This window comes from Arctopsyche grandis, chromosome 9, assembly GCF_051622035.1.
Source record: "Arctopsyche grandis isolate Sample6627 chromosome 9, ASM5162203v2, whole genome shotgun sequence".
NCBI classification, from domain to species: domain Eukaryota; kingdom Metazoa; phylum Arthropoda; class Insecta; order Trichoptera; family Hydropsychidae; genus Arctopsyche; species Arctopsyche grandis.
Genome location: NC_135363.1, coordinates 20,077,479 through 20,099,611, shown reverse-complemented (window position 1 = coordinate 20,099,611; position 22,133 = coordinate 20,077,479). Strand labels below are relative to the sequence as shown.

Genomic DNA, 22,133 nt, shown 5'->3' with positions numbered 1-22,133 from the left:
TGCCAGATATTTCGTTATAGGGATTTTAGCGACTTTTGGGCGAGTGCTTTGTGACCAATAATCACCGAACCGTTTCCATGTTCCAGTATTATTAAAATGAATATTTCATTGAATTTTGAAAGGAATTATGTAGGGAAAACATTAGTTATTCGCCACGCTAAAGTCATTAGATATTTGGATTTTAAAGTAAAACAAACTAAAACAGGTTTTAAAAATAAGAATCTCGGCCGTAGAGTAGCGTGAATCCTAAGGTTCGGTGATTATTGCGCACAAAACGTTCACCCAAAAGTTACTAAAATCTCTATAACAGAACATCTGGCAGCCGAAAAGTCCATCATACTAACAAGAACTCGAGTGCCAAATATTCCATATTCGCGATTTTCGTGGCAAAAATTCTCTTTTGGGCGATCGTAATGTGCGTAATAATCCAATTACCGAATTCTAGGCGACCCCCGCAAAATATTTTAAGACGCCATCACCCCACCCCATGTATTCATATTATTTCCAAACAACAAAATTATAATTCATACCTGTTCGACTGCAGCTTTTTTTTGTATATTTGAAAATAAATGTAGCATAAAATGAAATTTTAATGTACCTAAATGTTTGAATAAATACATAATAAGCAACAACTTCTCAAAATATATTATATTTTATTTTTCTGTGAATATTTAATGTTAATTTTTCAATTTATTAACTTTTTTTATATACATAATATTATGTATATAAAATATTGATTAATTTTTTGATTACTCCTGACATTATTTTAAAATTATACTTACATATGATAAATTTTCTACTGACATTTTAATATATTTTACTAACCAGATTTTATATATAATACTAATCATATTGGTATAAAAAATATTGATCGTTTAATAAATGAATACCGATCAAAATATATTCATCCAATGTTAATTCGCGTTAGTAAATTATTTTAATACAAGTGTAATTATTTTAGTACATTATTTGGATATAAGCTGATAAAGTTGTACTTACGGCCAACATCGCGCGCTAACGGTTTTCATTTGACAAGCATTCAATTATCATGAAGGGGTGTGTGCATCCGTAGTTTGCTTTGTGTTTTAACGTAAATGAAATAAAAAATGGCAATAACATTAGACTATCGATTTGTTAATTTATAATTGTGGAAATTATTTAAATGAAAGTGAAGTGAATATATTGTTAAATAATCATAATGAAAATTTCCAAAAATTATTCATAACCTCAATATTTGTACAAGTGATTTTTTCAAAATGGAAGACGACATTGCAGAGAAATTGCGTAGAGAGAATTCGGAACAATTTTTTATACTTGTACGAATGCATCTCTCGTTTATTATTGATATGAACACTGATGAGTATGTGTCAAATCAATATGAAATATATATATTAATTTAATCATTCTTATTCAAATAAACCATTTTATTAATATTTTTAGAAATGATAGTCCAACAGATAAACCTAAATCCTTCAAATGGGGATTTTCAAAGAAGTCAAAAAGTGTCACAAGTGAAAACTCTAATAGATGTAATATAAATCCGAATAAAGCTATAGAGATATTTCTACTAACAGACGAAAATGTTATTCAATTGTATCAACTTATTGATATTCTCAGTGATGAAAAAAGTTAGTGAAATAATAATGATATTACATTTTTAATTTTATTATATTCAATTAACATATTAAACGAACGATTTCAGACGTATGCCAAGAGGGGATCTTCCGAAGAACTGGATCTCTAAGTAGACAACAACAATTAAGAAAATTGCTCGTACTCGGAGGAACTCTATCGGTAGATGGCTCTGAAGAATTACCGTTTAGTGTTCACGACATGGCTTCCGTTTTAAAAGGCATGCTGGCAGACACACCTGAACCTTTGTTATTGAATCAAAACTATCAAGCATACTGTCACTTAGCTGGTGAGTATTCCAATAATTTTAATACACAATATCAATACATGGTTTTTTAATAATTTTCTTTACATATTTTTAGCAACAAACTTTAGCGATGGTCGCCTGTTACAAAACTGCGAAAGCCGTTTGATAGACGCATTAAGATTGCTTTTACTGTTATTACCTGCTTTGGACCGACGCTTAGCTCAACGTCTTCTAATGCTGCTGCACCAAACGACGTTGCACGAATCTTCCAATAGGATGTCGCCTTCTGCATTGTCCACAATGTTTTCACCACATGTTATGTGTCCAAGAAGAGTAAGAGTTTTTTATATGCATAGTATCAGCTTCTTGGGAAATGTTTTTATGTATGCAATTTATTTTTGTAGCTATCACCGGAAGCATTGCATACTGATTCTCAAAGTTTTTCACCGATTTTGAGTTTCATGATTGAACGCGCTCCTGTATTATTCACGACGCCTCCTCAACTTGCAGCAGACATTGCTGCATATCTTTCTCGTCGACAGCAAAGAAGACTTCTGTCACCTAATGTACACATAATCAATATCTGTTTAAGAAAAATTGCAATACGGATTTAATACAATTGAAATTTACCACAGGGAGAAGATTTAAACGAAAGTGTATCCGAGCATACGGCTGCAAACACAATATTTACATTTGTCGATAGGCAAATGAGTGGAGTGGCTGACTCCAAAGATGGTGTCAAAGCTAACGCTAGCACTACTACCGTTACCGATACGGCTCTAGCTCAATTGTATGCACACATACAAGCCTTACCCGAGTCGCAGAATAAGAGACGTCTAATCAAACAGTTCAACAGGGAAAATGGATGCGGTTTGTATTACATTATTCGGAAATCTGTCATCTGATGTTTGATAATGTATAAATCTAAAAATTGTTGTTTTTCATAGGAACTCCATTACAATTTCAACGAGCCCAAAAGCAAAAGTCAATCGGTCAGTCGTTGAAAAAGCATATCTTCAATAAAAGCCTGATGAGTAAAACTGTAAAAAAGTCATTGATGCTTCACGATCAAGGCTTTGGTTATCAGTCAATAACAGAGGTATATCCTAGGGTTACTATGACGTGTACTTGTTAATGAAACATTGCACACAGTACGGAATATATTACCTATTAACTTTAAAACTAATTCTTGTGCTCCTAACATGTGTTTAAATGCATTGCTTACAATACTGTAGCTTTGTGCCTGTGAATATTCGTCTCTGCCTGAGCATGCTTTCATCTATTAAACGTTTCAGAGTCCCACTTGCAAGCCCAATTTGAAGACCGTTACCGTTGAATCCACGTTGAACGATACACCAAAGCTGTCCAACGATCCGGAATTAATGAATACGCCCGTAAAAAGTACAATCGGTGTCGCAAATCCGCCTAGAGCGATCGAATCGCCCAAGCGCGGCCAATCGCCCGATCTTTCCGCGACTCCTCGCGTGCTGAGAATGAAATTAGAATCGAATTTACTGTTGACTAGTACTCCGCAAGTGGCGAACATTTTGCTCGGCGCTGATTTGACAGGAAATTGCTCCACGCCGATAGTTTCTAATCATATTATGCGTAGGGGCTCTATGTCGCCGATAACAAAGTCCACTCAAAAGATGCCAAAAGCGATGCAGGTTTGCCGACAATTATTAAATCAATTTACACATAGCACCAGTGCTTGTAGATGTCACATACGTTTATTGTCTAGTTTGCTGTTGAATCAAATTTAGCAATTTGGTACCTAGTTTGTGTTGTTCAATACTTGAATGTATTTCGTTCTATAATATATCGTGTGTAATTTAATTTTTTTTATATTCTATACTTGAATATGTATATCCTATTTTATTTCTGTATATATTTATTTTCTTCTATGACCTTATTTCCTTGCTTCTGTACAAAATACTGATTTATAAGTTTGCATGATAAATTTTTCTAATATTATATATGTGTACATAATAGAGGTAAAGCGGTTTAGGATGACATTCTTTGTAGTCAAGAGATGTTTGTGTTATTGGTAACTTCTTTGAATACTAATTTATTTTCCTGGTATGCGGTTGAATGTTTGATTGAATTTTAAATGAATTGATCGAGAGTAAGCTGAAGTAAATATTAAATTAATATTCATTGAGGCCATTGCTTTAGTGACGGTTATTCAATACCTGACTTGCTCTTCGACAATAAAACTGGTTAAATTGGACTAAAATCACTATTTAATTTAATAACATTCTTTAAATATACACCTTATTGATTTCGCTTTACATTTATGTACATACATATGTACATAGTTAAACACATTTATGTAGCTTTCCAATTTAAGATTTTTTAATAAGCTTAGATGTTATGCTTAAATGGATGAATGTATTTTTCTTTTGGATATGTAAAAAAATTTTATGTTCTTGAACTTTACATTGAAACCTAAATGTTAATGAAACAAAGCTTTTCAAAATGCTTGATTATTGTGAATTTTTTTTTAAAGTAGTGTTTTGGAATTTGGAGACGGTTTGATGAGTTTCATAAGAAGTTTAATTTGCTTTAATCGAGTTTTATGTGTTTTAGGAATCTATCATGACACCCAGGTCTCGAAAACCTGTCATTATCAACTGCGACCCTCCAACATCTCTACAGCAATCCATCAATAAAGACCATTCGACCATCAGAAACGAAACAATGCACGCATGTGACTCGTCATTGACATCTTCCACATCATCCTCGTCGCGGTCAATCAAGAATGACAGTGATTTTGTATCTACCGATGAGAGTTGTCCATCGACATCTTATTGTATAAAATATAAGCGAATTAATAGTGCCGACTCTTCGAAATTTGGAGCGAAATTTTCCTCAGCGCCGTACTCCAATTTAACCAATGCAGATTTCGCTAAGAAGAAGAAGAGGATATTTCAAGAAAGTTTTTCAAATAAGTCGAACGATTCTGAGCGTCGACTGTACAGTTTGGATCAATCAGATAGTGAAATAATTAACGAAAGACTTTTAGAGACTTCAGATACTGAGCAAAACTTAAAGGATAAGAAAACGGCTAGTCTAACTGCACCATTTCGTCAATATTTACAATGTAGATCCATTTTTACTAAATCTCCAGTAGATTTGTCATTCGTTAGCGAGCCTGATGATTTTGGCGAGATGAAGGTGGAAAATGTTCAAAACATGTCGGAAAATAAAATGTCTGCTTCGTTATTATATTTTCTAAACGGGAATAGAATTGAAGACTTTTCAGACATGTCTCATCAAAAAGTATTATTAGAAAAAAGTAAATGTAATTCAAATTATGGTAAAATGTCGGAAACTTTAGAAGATAATGTAAATAAGGAAAACGTTAGTCCAGGAAATAAAAGGCTGGCTTCTCAAATTGATAATATCGATGATATGAAAAAAGTCCTCTTGACCAAAAAAGATAGTAAATATAAAAAATCAAACACTTTAAACAATCCGATACAAGATTCGTTTGAATTGAACGAGTGTAAAGATTATATCGACTGCGATGTACGTATAACTCTTCGAGAGACCAACCTTTAAAGTCTTCATTTACTAAATATGTATTTAATTGAATGTGTATATGTATAATATAATATTGCTTAGTTGACTGATTTTAATTAATACAAAAAAACTCAAGGAAGTGCCAAAACCAATCAATACAATATGACAAAGATCATAAACAAATAATATTGAATGTTAAAAGCTTTAATGGCATATTCCTTTAGACTGAATAATGCATATTTTATTACTTTTATGAATAATGTCAAAGATTTTTACTGTTTTATATTATCGACAAATTGTCATCCAACAAATTAACTTTTGTATGTGAATCTATTGTTATTTAATTTCGGTGCTATTGAAGGCAAAAATGAAAGATTCGTCCTTTTTATGTAGTATGTATAGATACTCCAACATCATCATATTATACCTAGCACCTTATTTTTAATTCTAATCACAAAGCTTGTGTATAAAAATGTTTACCTATGTGATTATTTATTGTTGTATTTCGAATTATAAATAAATAAGTAATATCAAATATACAAGTCATTAGTTTTTGTTAAAGATTTTCAGCATTCACACAAAATATATTATTTTAACATGTTAAAAAGGATGCTATAGGAAATTTCGGGTTGATGAAACGACGAAGCTAAATTCTTAAATTTATTTTTAAAGTAATTTGTATACGATATTAAACTAATAAAAGACAATAAAAAATGATAAATAGTAATATTAAGTGTGTAAAGATCGAATAATTTTAATTAAAAAGGAATAATCAGTTTCTAATGCAGTTTCAATTCATCGCATGGGCGTTTAAATAATTCATAATGTAATATCTTAGTACATGTCATCGTGACCTAAGTCAGAAAGCATGTTGAGACCTCGTTCTTTCAGGGCTTTCGACAGCATTTTGTGACGGTCAGTCTTGCTCTGTTGTTCCCTTCGTTGTGCATCCAAAATCTCATCTACGGATACCTCAGTTAGAGGCAAATTTTCCTCTTTTTCTTTATCCTAAAACATATGAACAATTTAGCATACAATAATTAATAAGTTATCAAGTATGAACAATTCGAGTAATAGTGATTGCATACTATTTCGCCGAGTAGAACTACATTCTCTCCTCTGATAATAAAAATCCCTCTGGGTATGTCTCCGTACTCTTTTCCAACGTGTATCCTTTCTATACTCTTGTGCAATACTAAATTTGCAAATTGGTCTACACTGCGAAGATAACCTATAAGCGTCCTACCGTCTCTCAATAAAACCATCAATTTTTCTGTAAGGTAAGTTATATATCATTAAATAAAAAACGTTGTGAATGATTTAAAATAATACTATATTAACATTATATCGTAAATTAATATAAAATGCTTACTGTCAAGTTCGCTTAATAGTTCAGCTGTGCCGTCCAAAGGATTGGCCATTTTAATTGCTTAGATTTGATTAATAAGTGCAATGATTTAAGAACAAGAGATTTATCCGTTAATGATTAAAAGGAGAGGCGAAAAATAATCAACTGTGACCTCTTGCTAGAACGCAAACGTACATGGCCAGCTAGAACTGTCAAAACACGAATAAGATTGCCAGTACAAAAAAACTGTCAATTTTAAAAACAGTTTATTTTTATTTTAATATGGCAACACACAAACACTAGTATTATTTTTACAAGCTTTTTATTAGTTTCTGTATTTGAACCATAGATGTCAATAAAGTTCGTAATGAATTTTGTTATTTAATATTAAACAAAACGATTTTCAAACTTTTATGGTTGATTGTAAATGAAATTTTTGTTATATATTTGTACATCACAATACGGTATTAATAAAAATGGAATCAATTTCCAAATACAAACATGTATTTAAAATTAATATAAAATAAAATCAGCGTGTATAAACAATTTAGGGTTGAATTTTGAAAGTGTAAGGTACGACCAGTTGCAAAAATATACAAGCGATACGCCTTTTCACCGAGATGTCAGTCCTTTCATGCGATTGCAAAATTTACTGAAGCAATGGACGATTAATCAAAAGCTATCAACGAAAGCTTTCGAAGCACCGTCCGATTTAAACGTGCGATATGCAGGCTTTAGGGATGTTACATCAGGAGGTCAAGTAAATAAATTCACAAAATTAAATACGGCAGATGAAATCGTCGGGCCACCATTTTCGACGCGAGATTAAACGGCCGTTTGATTTTGTATTTATTATAATTTTTTTAATACCATTTCGCAAGACGATCATCCAAAATGGCGAGGTCAGGTGTCACACGACGATACCGAAACCTCGTTTGTCACCGGCGGAACGCATTCTTTGGAAAATTATACCATCTTATTTAAATCTACATATATAACTACATCGGTCTCCGTGACGAGCCAGAATGTTAAATTACAGAAAACACAAATATCGGAAGGCAAAGATCTTAAGTCGAAAGATCAAAAAAAAAAAGGGTGCATGGTAAACGGTACATACTCACTTAATTTGCGCGAGCAGGATACAACAGGAACAAGAGGAACAGGCTTTTCCTCCCGTATTCTGCGCGCGCACATTAATACGGGAGGAAAAGCCTGTTCCTCTTGTTCCTGTTGTATCCTGCTCGCGCAAATTTAGTGAGTATGTACCGTTTACCATGCACCCTTTTTTTTTGATCTTTCGACTTAAGATCTTTCGATTTTCGATCTTTGCCTTCCGATATTTGTGTTTTCTGTAATTTAACATTCTGGCTCGTCACGTAGACCCATAACTACATATTTAAGTTACATGCTTACCTTTAATTTAATATAACATTTTGAAAATTGAACGAATCAGTAGCTGTTAGACGTTTTCTGTTAACACAAGTCTAATAGAATCAATAAAAATCTTCGGACACTTACTAAGAATGCTTAACACGAAAATTTTGTTTGAAAAAAAAAAGCAGCAAGAATTTAAAGAGTAGTTTTATTTCAATTAAAAATAATTTTAAGCATTTTTTCACATTTTTGTGAAAGAAAAGTACTGGCATAGAATATGGTGCGTTAAATTTTATAATTTATTTTAAAATATATACGTATCTACTATCAGATCCAGGCATTTTTCAAGGGGAGGGGGGGGGGGGTAATATTTTGATAAAATAAAATAATAAAAACAAGACATACATACATACATGATAAGCCAAACGCTATAGTACATAGATGTTGAAGAGTTAATAACTTTTTTATTAATGAACTAATTTTAATGATATTATAAACAATAAATAAAGATATGTACGTAGGTATATTCAGGCGCGGCTCGTGCATAGGAACTGCGACGCTGCAGCACCCCCAGAAAAAATACAAAAAAATCACATTTGTATACATTTACAACTTGTGAATATAATTTAAATAAAAATGATTAGATATTTGACATAATCATTATTAATGAGTATGTCAAATATATCTAAATATAAGTTGTAAATGTGATTTTTTTGTAAATTTTCTGGGGGTGCTGCAGCGCCGCAGTTCCTATGCACGAGCCGCGCCTGCGTATATTTATTTCATTGGGTATAAAATATGTCATTGTTTAAATTAGATTCATTTTCCGGTGCCATTTTCCAAAGTAAGACTCTTTGTCAAATTTTTCATAAAATTAATTAACATTTGAATTCCTGCACAAATTTTATCTTAGAGCTGCTCAATGAGAACTTGCTCTTTCAGATGTCCTCATAAGAACAAATCGGAAGCTGAAAGATAAAGAAAGAATGATAAAGATCAAGGTAAATCTGGGATACTCTAAAATTATTCACTCCAGGGAAGGGGGGGGGGGGGGTTATCACCCTCCCCCGGGTTCGCTTAATGACGTTTTATGTTCTTATCTTATAATTTAATAAAATATGTAATGCTTATACCACGATAACGAAAAAGAAAACTAAAAGTAGGTTACTTCCCCATTTCAATAGGCATGGATCATAGTCGCTGGAATAGAGGAAACGAGTGGTCATATTGTAAGATTACTTTTAGTGGTTGGCCAAGAGGTTAAAGCATTGGCAGGGCTTTGTAATCGACTCCGAAACGGATCCGATGTAGCAATAGACCGGATCTTTGTGCGGGTGTTAAAGTGTTGAGCAATTAACCAATGCAGATCCGATCCGGCCGCGAAAAAAATGGAGCGCATTTCACAAGGACGGGCACAAAAGGCTGTGAAAAAAGGTTGCGAAAAACATTTTTTTAAAAACCCGCGCAATAAAATGCGATAGGGCGTGACTATCGTGCGGCTTCGTATTCACCTACCTGTCTACACGTTTTTAGGCGAACTCGAGATAATGGTCAAAACGGTATCGACGAAAACACGACAGTCATCGCAGTTGAGTGGTGAGTGAGGGCCGTTCGTTTCAAAACGAAGCAGTCGAGTGCAAAAGGTTGACTGCTTTGACACGATAATTGGTCGGAGCTTTGGGACGAAGCCACTGAAAACAATCGGCGAGCTATCGATTTCCTAATAGACTTTTTGTGGCGTGCACCGTTGGGAAACCACTGATGAAAGCTTTGACAGCTTAGGTCAGTGTCGTCGAAGTGGTGCCAAACTCTAAACATCCTTTCACTTAGCTATTCGAACTGTATACACTTGCAGATTCGTAATTTATTGCAGTGCAATCGAGCAGAGGAGAGCCGAGTATTGGATCAGTAGATGTTCACCCTGAAGCTAAAACGGAATACTTCAACCGTTCTACAGTTTCTTATCTTTCCATAATACTACATTGTAGATTAAACGATTTCAATTAAATTTTTCGAATTTCGAAACACAATGAACGGGTTCGTATATTCTTAGAAGTGAATTAAATTTGATTCCATTATCAAATTATTTATTAAGTAGCGAATTGCTAATTGAACATGTAACAAAATAACAACTAACATTAATAACTATAACATAATATAATTAACATAACTATAATTAGTAACTATAATTAGTAACTATAACATAACATAATGCCGAACATTGCATTTTATTAAACTTATGCCTGATTCACAACGTATCGTATCTTTATAAAATGTACTTTTGACAAATTATTTCCATTTATAGCCAGCAGCATAGCTCGGACGTTAAGCTTCTGCTTACCGTCAAGAAGGTGCCGGGTTCTATCCCTGAATGAAAATGAATTTTTCAGAGTATGCTGTTGGTCAGACCTGGATTTGTGACTCCAGGTTGATCGTTTCCTATCAGAGTTTGCCAATTTTCTCTGATTTAATTGTTGAAACGGTTCCCGGAAAAAAAAATTGGCTAAAAATCCTTCCTACCTACTATGTCACCACTATTTGAAATTTGATGGATGTACAATAAAAAATTATGTACAATTCATAGATGTCTCGTTAATTTGCAAGTATTTTCAGTGTCTCGCAATTCAACGACTTATAATAAAAAAAATGCTGCATTTGTATTTGTAATTGGCCAGGAAGGCGTATTGGGATTTACCTGTAAGGCCTTCCTGGTATATATGTAAAATAAAAATAAAAAATAAAATAAATTTGCTTTGAAACTTCATAGCTCAGACTATGAAGTAGTCAGCAGTTCACCTGATCGAGCCTTCGGGTTTATTTTATTAAATTAATTTTTATTTTATTTCAATGGAACACATACATAATAATAATATAAACAGAAAGCAGTAGTGAAACAAAAAAGATACAAATATAAAAGAAAATATTTAGATGCCAAATACAGTGAGCACCACATGGTAATATAAAGAAAACAAAAACATAGTAAACATAAACAAACAACGAATGACAATGAAGGTGAAGAAGCAAATCAACCAAAGATTTGGTTCTTCACTAAAAGTACTGATCGAGATAGCAAAAACATCGGGGCAATCATCCTTACCACCGAAAAGATGGCATATCTGTGCGATTGTATAATTAAATGGGTTGCACTAGGGATTCCAAAAATACCGATATTGGTCACCGCCGGTTTCACCAAAAATAAATTCGCCACTACTGGTAGTACCGATATCTACTAGTATTGATTTATTTAAGAAATTAGAGCAATAACATTAAATTAATCGTTAAAAATATTAATTAATTAATTTTAGGCTAGTTAATATGTATGTATATAAAACCGAAACGGCGTCTGCAATGCGTTTCTGATTAGGTGTCGTCATAGTCGCTTCTGATTGGCTGGATTGGTCAAAGACGGTTGTGATTGGTCGGTCGTTAAATAATATAATTTTTTTTCGATTTAAATAAATTTAATAAAAAAACAAATGAAGATTTTTTTCATGATTCGACAGTATTATCACTACTAGACTGCATTTCCATTTCTAGTTGGATTTCCTTTTATTATATCCGTGCTAAAACGGAAGAGATCGTCAAAAGTGCAACCGATCGAAGCCGGGTAGCACCACTAGTCATTAATGATTTTAATCAGTTACTTGAATTACGCGTTGAATTCTTTTTACATTTATCGGTGTGTCAAAAAATAAGTAAATATTTTTTATTACTTTTTTCTGGGAGGGATGGTTTTAGTTTTTGAATATTATATACGTATAAAAATAATTGTCAAGGGGAAAAATAGGTTTCCTAAGGAATCAGAAGGAGACGAGGCTTCTCATTGTACGATATATTCGTCATATTTTATCTTTGATATTATTTTATAATACACATTTCGGCTCCTTTGAATAGGATGTTGAAAAGGATGTTGAGTGTTGACCCATTTAGCCGTAAATTTAAATCAATTCAACTAACATAAAATTGAAATTAATATATTTCGGTACTACCGGTAGTTTATTTTGTATTACCGGTGGCACCGAAGGTTGAATTTTGACAAAAACCCCGGTAGAACCGATTTTGGTAATTCCAGTATTGGAATCCCTAATTTGTACCTTTCAGAGGAAGGTTTCCTCTCCGACTGTTTACATTTCCATTCAGCACTAACCTTTTGAGACTATGTATTGTCAACTCGAACACTGAATAAATATACCGGTTTCTACGAAGACTGTAGAATATCAATGACGGAGCTGTGCCCGAGCGGAGTACTAACTTAAATTTTCAATTCCAACGTTCTGAAATGAAGTCATCTGTAGAATAAAATATGTAGTAAATTATATGCTTTCGTAAAACGATTCATTATGGCGTTTAACTCCTACGTGTTCGGTTTTCCACTTCACGAATGCGTAACACGGTGGCGCAATCCCGTAAAGTAATAATTCTGATCCACTTTATATGCACGTATTCTTCTTCACAATGCAACATGCTGGCCAATTATCCCTCGATCAATCAAATTATCGATCGTTAAGCAATAAACCTTTTAATGTCGGTAGCACGATGCGTTTGGACCAAAAAATAAATAAAAAAATAATAAAAACAGAAACGTGATGAATCTCGCAACTGAATAAAAGATCATCTTAGTTGCAACTTCTAAGAGATATTTTTTCTGGAAATTTTCGAAACCGGACAAAACGTTGTGGCACGATGCTTTCATTTTTCAAATCAGAGCCTTCAGGACGATTGGTCAACATTAGAAAAATTCACTTGATGATCTTTTAGAGACGCGACCTCGTTGATGCAATTCGCATTGTTTTCTTAGTGTGTTGAAGCATCTCGTTATTGTGTCACGAGAGATAAATAAATCAATTCCAACAATTAAACCCCTCCCCCCCCGGAAAAAGAACAGAATCATACTTGTCGAATTTGAAGAAGGCTATCAAATTTTAGTAATAATATAATCAAAGCGTGCTATGCATATGCTACATATATAAAATTTAATTTATGACTGCAATTCATATTTTATATGGTATACAGTATAATATTGTAATGGTTTTATTATTTCGCTTATAGGATGACACTAAATATTGTACTTTGATTGAACGATTATATAAAACGTTTCATTTTATTTTGAATTTTTATTCCAACGTTCTAAAATATATATATATATATATATATATATATATATATATATATATATATATATATATATATATATATATATATATATATATATATATATATATATATATATATATATATATATGTATGTATGTATGCATATGTATGATATTTTTTATACAACAGGTATATTTTATTATAATAAAAATGGTTATGAGTAGGCAGGCTAAGATAGTTCAGTTATCAAAGAAGTATGGAACGATATGTATGCTTGGCATAACGAGGAAAGACAGGAAGCGGAACACGTAGGTGAGAAGCATGACAAGGGTATAGACATAGTGGATAGAGTAAAGAGATTGAAATGACAATGGGCGGGTCACGTGGCCAGAAAAATGGACGAAAGGTGGACAAAAGAAGCGCTTGAATGGTCTAACCTGAGAGAATGCAAAAGGGTAAAAGGAAGACCGCAGGGAAGATGGGTGATCCCATAAGGATTCCCATATTTGAAGAGAAGAATATAAGAGAAACTTCTTAAATTAGTAAGATCATACGAATTAGCAATAGAATTGGCATAAAAATTCGCCCATCACATCTGCAGTCCACTTACGAGTCCCGTGCCATACTTTTGAATATGTGTTGCAGATTATTTCATAATAATTTAAGCTAAATTCGTTCCAAATCATTCGGAATAAATGTACTGTATATAAATTTTCAAAAAGTCAATGAGATCGACAGGTAGATCGCGAACGAAAATGAATAGTTGATAGGTATTGCAACAGTCGAATCGATGAATATTTGATATATAATCCCAAAAAAACAACATTAAAAAATATATTGGTCAAAACAACGTATCATTAACGCCCATAGGCGGGTCTCCGTTTGTCAGTAGCAGATAATTTCCACGCATTTTCATCTCACGAAACGCGATTTCCCAATCATTCGCGCGTGCAATATATTATTCATATAATACAATATTATTTTTACATCATTGTCGAAGCGAGTGATATTTATTTATTTATTTATTTATTTAATAGTTTTGGACCATTGTGGCATTACAGGAAGAACCTAATGCGCCACAATGGCCTACATTTGAAAAATATATAAAAACATGATATAAAAACAAGTAAACTGTAAATAAAGGAAAAAAGCAAAAGCAGAAAACATGGTAAAATAAAATTACAAAAAAAGTAACAAAAGGAAAATAATACATCATTCAGAGAGAAAAAAAAAAATAACAAAAGTGTAAAAATTAAAAATAAAATCCATAAATCCCATTCTTTGTTTACACTGATCAAAATTAAAATAGTATATAAAAATGTACAAAAGAGAAAGAAAAAATAAAATAAAATAAAACAAAATATGAATAAAAAATAAAATCACAGCGAGGCCCAAATGGAAGAGAGTAGATTAAGATTCCACTCATTCATCACATTCAAATTATATAAAATATGTGAAATGTAATCGAACATACATACACAAGAATCAATTCGACACGATCTCACCGTCGAATATAATTCCGTATATACAATTTTAACATTATAATGGGGGGCGTTTATGGAAAATCGTAAATCCTCGATTTACTACGTTGGAATGCAACGCGATAACGTGAACTATGTCACGTTGTAAATCATCACCACCGGTTACATCGTAACGTGATAATGACGACTGTTGTCGGTAACTTTTGTATAAGATTTGCCGTATATTACGGAGCGTTTTGTTTTTTTTTCCTATGATACCTATTATTATTATATTCATATTGTAGTTTAGTGAGTTGTGAAACGCATCGTATGTAAATCAATCATTCATATTTCAATTTTGTATAATACGATTGGCTATTTACAATACTGGAGATTGGTTTTTTAGTAGGAGTTGAAAACGTTTTTCAAATTATCTGTTATATAATCCATAATATACCTATAGATAGTTCCATTCTGGTACATTCGGCAGATTTAAATTACAATACACTTATCATCTATGTCAGCGTTTCCCAACCTGTGGTACGCGTACCATTTGGTGGTACGTGGTTGATGGTTGGTGGTACGCGAAAAAAAATCAGTAATGGCGGATATGCAGGAACGAATGATTTACAATCATAAAAATAGAAATATGTTTTTTATATTAATTCAAGCATTTCATTATAGCATTTAAAAACTGAATTCAAAATAAATAAGGTTATAAATTTTTGGCTAGGTATTAGTGAAGAATATGAACAGCTTTCTGACATAGAGCTTAAATTTCTGTCGCCGTTTACTAGCACTAAACTGGTTGAAAGAACTTTCTCCTCATATATTTTAATAAAAAAGAAATATAGAAATAGATTGAATGCAGCTCCAGACTTAAGGAAATCTCGCATCATTTGAACGAAATTTAAAAAAATGTTATTAAATTTATTTTGTAAGGAGATTTAATTTGTACTTTGTAATTTTGTCTTTTTATTAAAACCATTAATAATACTAGAATCATTTTTATATAGTGGTACAATTTAGCGTTATGTACTACCAAGTGGTACGCGAGTCGAAAAAGGTTGGGAACCGCTGAACTATGTAATATTGTTTACTGCGAAGTAAAAAAATAATGACTTTGTGTTTATTCAAAGTCTTTTCAATGCTCGCCTACGACCAGTTACTGACCACTTTTTTTCGTTGAATGCATTTTGAATAGATTATGATTTATTATAGGTTTTTCGAGTCGATGGATACGGTCGTAGTTCATTCGATGAAATATATACAAACGTCAATATGACAATGCAAACATCTCAATTGATCTGGCAATCTTCCGGCCGTTCGTCCGAATCGTCCATCATACGATATTGTGCAATTTGAAAGGTGAATGAAATTCTGAAAGTTTATACAATCGAGTTATGGTTGAATTTATCAAGCGTCGCTTTCAGACAATAAATTACAATATTATATATTATATAATTAACTAAAATTTAAATCTAGATTATACATATGTACATACCGACAGTTTGTTTAGAGTTCTTCTTGGATGAAATGAATGCAATTCGACTGACGGTGAACTGTCAGATCACGATCTTCAATCGAGCATAATCAGGAGCGAAAGGTCGGAATATGACGATGATGATGACTGACGTTAAATATCTAGACTTCCTGATTAAGCAGTTTATAAAAATTTAAATCACCTGACGGGTCTATTTATATATTATTTAATTGAGGCACCTATACAACACTGAATAAAACCTACACATTATATAACATGAGTAGCTTATAAACTTATGGTCTTATAGTAAAAGCGTTTAATACAATTAATCCATCTCGCGGACATGTCAAAAACAACCATCGCATGTGTATTTTACTGTATCTATTTTACATGTGTATACACGTCATATGAATTGTTAATAAAATGTGTAGTCGCATTACATATTTATATGTATTATTGACTAGCTTTGACACCACCACGAGCATGGATATAAAAACTAACCTGCAATATGGAATGTTATTCAAGATATGCTATCGATACTATTATGTAAATAAAGTAAAACATTTATCAAACTATAATAGTATAGATGCATAGATTTTTTCTAGATCTACATGTGTATTAATTGTTATTATATAAATATATACCAGGAAGGCCTAACCGGTAAAACTCAATGCACCTTCCTGGCCAATTACAAACAATGCAGCATTTTTATTGCACTGAATCGGTGAATTACGAGACACTGGAAACTCGAAATTAACGAGACATCTATGAATTTTAACTTGTATATAAATTTTATTGTACATTTATTTATTATTTAACATATTATCCACAGTGGCCAGGAAAATAAGCTTAATACAGATATAAGCATATATGTACATAGAACACTCGTGCTGAATACTAATATTGGATAAAATATTAGTATTCAGCACGAGTTTTATTCAGCAAAAATGAGTGTTATTCAGCAACCACTCAATTATATACATAGTTCAGCATATGTACATATGTGTATAATAATCTATATCCATTCGTCATCCACAGCTGGATGATGACCTCTGCTATATGCTTCCATTCGTCTCTGTTTTGGGTAACTCTCATCCATTTCATCTCACACATTTTTCTGATTTCATCCTTTCATCTCCCCTGTGGCCTTCCTTGCACCCTTTTACACTCTCTCAGGTACCATTCGAGCACTCTTTTCGTCCATCTATCGTTCGTTATTTTAGCTATGTGAACCGTCCATTGCCATTTCAATCTTTTTTACTCTCAACCTCTCACATTAACCACCTTTGTCATAGTTCTCATAAACGTATTCCGTTTTCTATATCTTTTCATTATGACAAGGATACAGCGTTCCATACTTCTTTTAGTGCACTGGATCTTATGCAGAATTCTGTCGTTCAATGCCCAAGTTTCGCATCCATACGTCATTATTGATCAAAGATCTTTTTCTTTAGGAAACATACATATGTACATATACTAAGTATCAATAGATAAAAAGATTTACTCAGTATTAATCCTTGATCACGTTTAAATGGTTTCTATTATGTCGTGGAGGGCTTTTACATGCATTTAGCCATGATTTAAACAATGTTATGTTTATATATATACATACATAGGTAGTTAGATATAATAGCGATTTTATCAACCTTATCGGATGATATACTGAAGATATTCTAATATCTCAAGTGTCGAAATGTCATCGAGATGGCATCGGAATCGATAATAGTTCGCTTTCTGCTCTTTCATATTACAAAACGTCACTTTGGACCTATGTACATTTGCTCGATGAAAGTTTCTCGAGTTGCATCTGAAATTAATGTATTTTTTTTGGTAAATTATTGACACACAGAAGTAAAAAGTGTTAAAAAACCCATTTTTGCACGTTTCACTTTTACGAGAAACATTATTCGGCTTATTTGATATTACGCACACAGCTTGTATGGCGATTGAAAGATCAGACACATGTAGACATATCGAACATTAGCCAAGCATATTATTAAGAGGTTTAATCCAGAGAACAAAGACGAAATAATACATATGTAGTGCAATTTTTTAAGTTGCAAAATTGGTTGCAAAGTGGCGCGCGCGCATCACGACGGCCATTTATAACGTTTTGTCGTATTTTCAAAAGTCCCACGCAGTGTCCGATTCGCAGCATATCGCAATTCAACAAATGTCCAAATTCGACCACGTAGATGAGCAACAAACCGATGATTGATGGAATGTGTCTTCGCGACGAACGGGACGCCACGTACATGTAGATAACTGCGTTACGTAGAGTAGGAGAAGATAAGAAAAAAAAAAAAAACAAAACTGGGATATTCTAACGTTTAACCTTTGAGGTTAATAGCGTCTTTGAATCAGAATATGATTTTTTTCGAATACTTGTATGGAATTTGACTTGTTTCTTTTTACTTTTCAATAAGGAATTGTTTAAGTAAGTACATACATATTTCCTAACGAATGAAAATGCGTGTTTACAGCAGTCGCTTTTTGTGGCATGTTTCGTTAATGAACGTTTGATAAATTGTCAGTTTGGAATATGAAATCGTAAGAATTCTAGTTGTGACTGAACAGCCTTGGCATTAAGACGTAGATTTGATTTGAAACGTTTTTATTATTGTGTATTAAAAAAAAATTCGCACACAAATATTTTTTTCCCGCACAAAGTGTTACGTAAATGGTTTAGGCGTAATTTGACTCGTATTAGATAATTTCAGTTCCAAATTTGTGTGATATTGAAGAGAGCATTCGCACTGATATTGCACCACACTCTGCTATAATAGGGGTAATGAGTGCGATTTTTAGCATTGAAATTTGCTATTCGCGGTGAAAGTTAACAAATAAACACGGTAGATTTATGCGAAATGCTCACGATTGAAAAACGAAAGTTTTCTGAACGTCGAACGAGTGAAAACTGGTGATTTTCACGTCAACCTATTACATTATTATACCTTAACCAGAAGAAACTTCGTTTGCAAGATGCAAAAAAGATTTAAATTAACACTTCTGGTTTGTCGCTTTTGATCATGACAAATCAATTGACAGGAAACATAAAAACATTTGCTGTATAATTTGCATTTGGAATAGGTTTTTATGACATAGAACATATACTATCTCAGAGTCAATGAAGGGCATTATCATATTATACATATGTAAGTCGTATAAGATAAAAAATTAAAAGTCACTTGCCATATACTTTTTCTTACCATATGGTTTTTCCATAAGTTGCCATGTTGTATGCAAAACATTTGAGTTAAATTGTGTTGCAATCCAGAAAGGTGGTTTATTTCTGGCTTGACCCGTGACCCGTTCTCGCCTCTAATGACATACTATTATTTGCCAATTGCGAGCCAAACTTAGACAACTGTTGTTCCTCATACGAAAGTGGATTTTCACTCTTCTTTCTTCTCAACGACGGTGATGAATGGACCTAGAACAAAGAAGATGATCTATGCTAATATTTGCTTAAATGAAATCATTCAAATTTTAAGTATAAGTAGTTTAAAGTAGACGGTGGAAAATGCATCGTTTTTGGTCTGTTTATTTCTCACATAATTCAACTCGAAGTTGACATTTAATTACAGCGAATCGACGCATCCGGAAAGATAAATAAAGGAGACGTTTAAACGATGACATTTCGGGCCAAATTTTTATGCTTCTAAGTGTAATTTATAACTGGCATAGTCAGTGAGTGGCGTTTGCACATTTGTGACATGTGTGGTCGTATGTTATGTTAATCCAAAATTTAAGGTGAAACCAACAATGGAATTATCGTTTTGATATTAAAATTTTGTAGTACATATATTTAGAAGTTATTGAACGTATAAAAATAAACGCACAAGGTATTTAGTAATATATTGTAACAACCGTTAAAGTTTACACATATGTAAGACTTGGATCATTTCGAAATTCGACTCTCTCTGTAATTTGAAAAGAATTTAAGAATACTCTAAAAGGCAATGGATTAAATTATTAAATCCATTCAAAAAAGTACACGATAACTTTTAATGAAATGAGCTGTAATATTATAATGCCCATTAAACCTTTTCTAAAAGACATCTTAAGTTGGAGTTAATGTCGTCATACATATTATATATGTATAATAAATTGGGTATAAGTCCGTTTACAAAAATTATTATTTATTTATTACAGTTAAGCTATAGTGACATTACAAATATGTACTCGTATGTAGTATGCTCCAGGGCGTCACCACAGCTAGGCAGATACATGAAAAAATAATTAAAAGATACAAAAATGAAAATAAAATGTAAACAAAAATAAAGCATGAAAATAATGAGAAGTAAAGAACAAAAATAATAAAAAAAATAAAATGGAATATGAACAATTAAATGTGAGAACACATTTACGATCTCAAATTAAACAATCCCTCAACCAGATCAGCATATTTTAGATTGAATAAATCCAAGTTAACAGAAATTAGGTTGAGGAGCTTTGACGCCCGGAACAACAGACGACGAAACCATTAAATTAGTACGTGCCCCAGGAGAACAGAACAAACTGCGGCATATAATGTACCTGAGTTGACTGGGAATATTGAAGCTTAATTCTGCCAGAATTTGAGCATTGCTCACCAAACCAACCAGTAATTTATAGAAATGTTTCCCCAAACATACCCTATTAAGCACTCGCAATACTTCGCTCGCACTCGCAAATACTCACAATATTTGTCGTACAACAATTAAATTGGAAATTTTTCTTTATCGGTTTTATATATCGAAATCAATATCACGCAGCATTTTTTGTATCAGCCATATATGTATGTATGTATAACTTATAACTAACATGCATGTATAACGTATAACATAACTAACATAAGCTACAAATGTATACTTGCATATAAGGACATTGTTATATGAATGTTAGCTAGCAGTTTAGCCCGGTGGTTGCATTAATGTTAACCACCGAGAGGTTCTCGGGTTCGAGCACTGGGTTGAACTCAATTGAAGATAATTTATTTCGAGTATTTATGCAGTACTGCTGGACAGATTTGGATATTTGTGACTCCAAGTCAATCGTTTCCTATCAGAATTTGCCAATTTATCTGATTTCATTGTTGAAATGAAAATTGGCAAAACCATTCCACCCAGGGCTGTCGACAGGGGGGGGGGGGAACCGGGGTAAAGTTCCAGGGCCCGGGCTACTCTAGGGGCCCCGTGTCGGAAATCGTATAGATATTTTTAATTAAAAAAAATAACAACCAACATATGTATAGGTATTTTTCTAATAGTTCTGGTAGATTTTTCGCATATTAAAAATATATCTATTAGATATTTGTTATAGAGCCCGGAATTATTTTCTCCAGAGTTCGGGATTCTTCTCGGCGGCCCTGATCCTACCTACTATGTATTTGTCACCACTATTTGAATATTTACAAGTTTAAAACTATGTATAGGTAAAACTCAGGACAACTCGTAATGGTATCATGGGAAAATACAATTGAATAAAAAAACGCGTTCAGTAGAAGTCTGACGTACATGTGTTGAGTTTTATCCAGAAACATATATTTATTCCATTGAAAATGATGATACGATTTAATCATAAAATCAGTTAACAAAAAAAAACCCATTTTAATTCAATGTTATCAAAATTTTAATAAAAATTATCACAGCATGAGATGCCCATTCTCTGAATGTTTTCTATACTAGTGTTATTAATTAATCAGATATTGAAGTTCATAATCGGCGTAGTAAAAATTCTTCGCAATTATTTCACATTATATAATGGTGCATGATTAGTTTGGAATAATCGGGCTGGCATTTATCGATCGCAGCATCCCAAGGCCTCCGGTGTACTTCCTGTCATCTTTTTAAACCGCGAATCAATTACGTTCGATACATATAGTGTTTTTCCCATGAGGAAAAATCGAAAATGTCAAACGTACATATTTAGATGCTCAAGTGTTCGCCTTCCGCGTGTCTTCAATTAGTTTTGTTGAGACGATCGCAT

General features: G+C 32.8%; 2 protein-coding genes across 4 annotated transcripts in view; one reads left to right on the top strand and one right to left on the bottom strand.

Moving 5' to 3' along the window:
• Positions 1 to 1,016: 1,016 nt before the first annotated feature.
• On the top strand, positions 1,017 to 5,944 carry RhoGAP54D (Rho GTPase activating protein at 54D). Of its 2 annotated transcripts, XM_077439050.1 has the most exons (9): positions 1,017 to 1,360; positions 1,441 to 1,628; positions 1,703 to 1,921; positions 1,995 to 2,212; positions 2,284 to 2,445; positions 2,515 to 2,749; positions 2,827 to 2,978; positions 3,175 to 3,546; positions 4,469 to 5,944. In XM_077439050.1, the coding sequence occupies exons 1-9, from the start codon at positions 1,257 to 1,259 to the stop codon at positions 5,441 to 5,443; spliced, it is 2,625 nt and encodes an 874-aa protein (XP_077295176.1). In that variant the 5' UTR covers positions 1,017 to 1,256; the 3' UTR covers positions 5,444 to 5,944. The 2 variants fall into 2 exon arrangements, with proteins under 2 accessions (XP_077295176.1, XP_077295177.1); XM_077439051.1 differs by lacking the exon at positions 3,175 to 3,546 and having other exon boundaries at positions 1,046 to 1,360; positions 4,469 to 5,443.
• Positions 5,874 to 22,133, bottom strand: part of LSm1 (U6 snRNA-associated Sm-like protein LSm1) — a 72,447-nt gene continuing 56,187 nt past the window's right edge. The window contains exons 4-7 of one of the 2 annotated variants that reach the window (XM_077439055.1): positions 19,373 to 19,596; positions 6,777 to 6,961; positions 6,493 to 6,677; positions 5,876 to 6,412 (exon numbers count right to left, since the gene is read on the bottom strand). In XM_077439055.1, coding sequence (XP_077295181.1) covers positions 6,239 to 6,412; positions 6,493 to 6,677; positions 6,777 to 6,825 — 408 coding nt within the window. In that variant the 5' untranslated portion in view covers positions 6,826 to 6,961; positions 19,373 to 19,596 and the 3' untranslated portion in view covers positions 5,876 to 6,238. Of the gene's footprint in view, positions 6,413 to 6,492; positions 6,678 to 6,776; positions 6,984 to 19,372; positions 19,597 to 22,133 lie in introns of those variants that run through there. The other variant, XM_077439054.1, reaches the window with a different exon arrangement.

Bases quoted from the DNA above. Each gene is read 5' to 3' on its own strand.
- RhoGAP54D (XM_077439050.1), top strand. From the start codon at position 1,257: ATGGAAGACGACATTGCAGAGAAATTGCGTAGAGAGAATTCGGAACAA. The intron at 1,629-1,702 runs GTTAGTGAAATA...GAACGATTTCAG, and splicing joins TATTCTCAGTGATGAAAAAA to ACGTATGCCAAGAGGGGATC. The intron at 2,213-2,283 runs GTAAGAGTTTTT...TTATTTTTGTAG, and splicing joins ATGTTATGTGTCCAAGAAGA to CTATCACCGGAAGCATTGCA.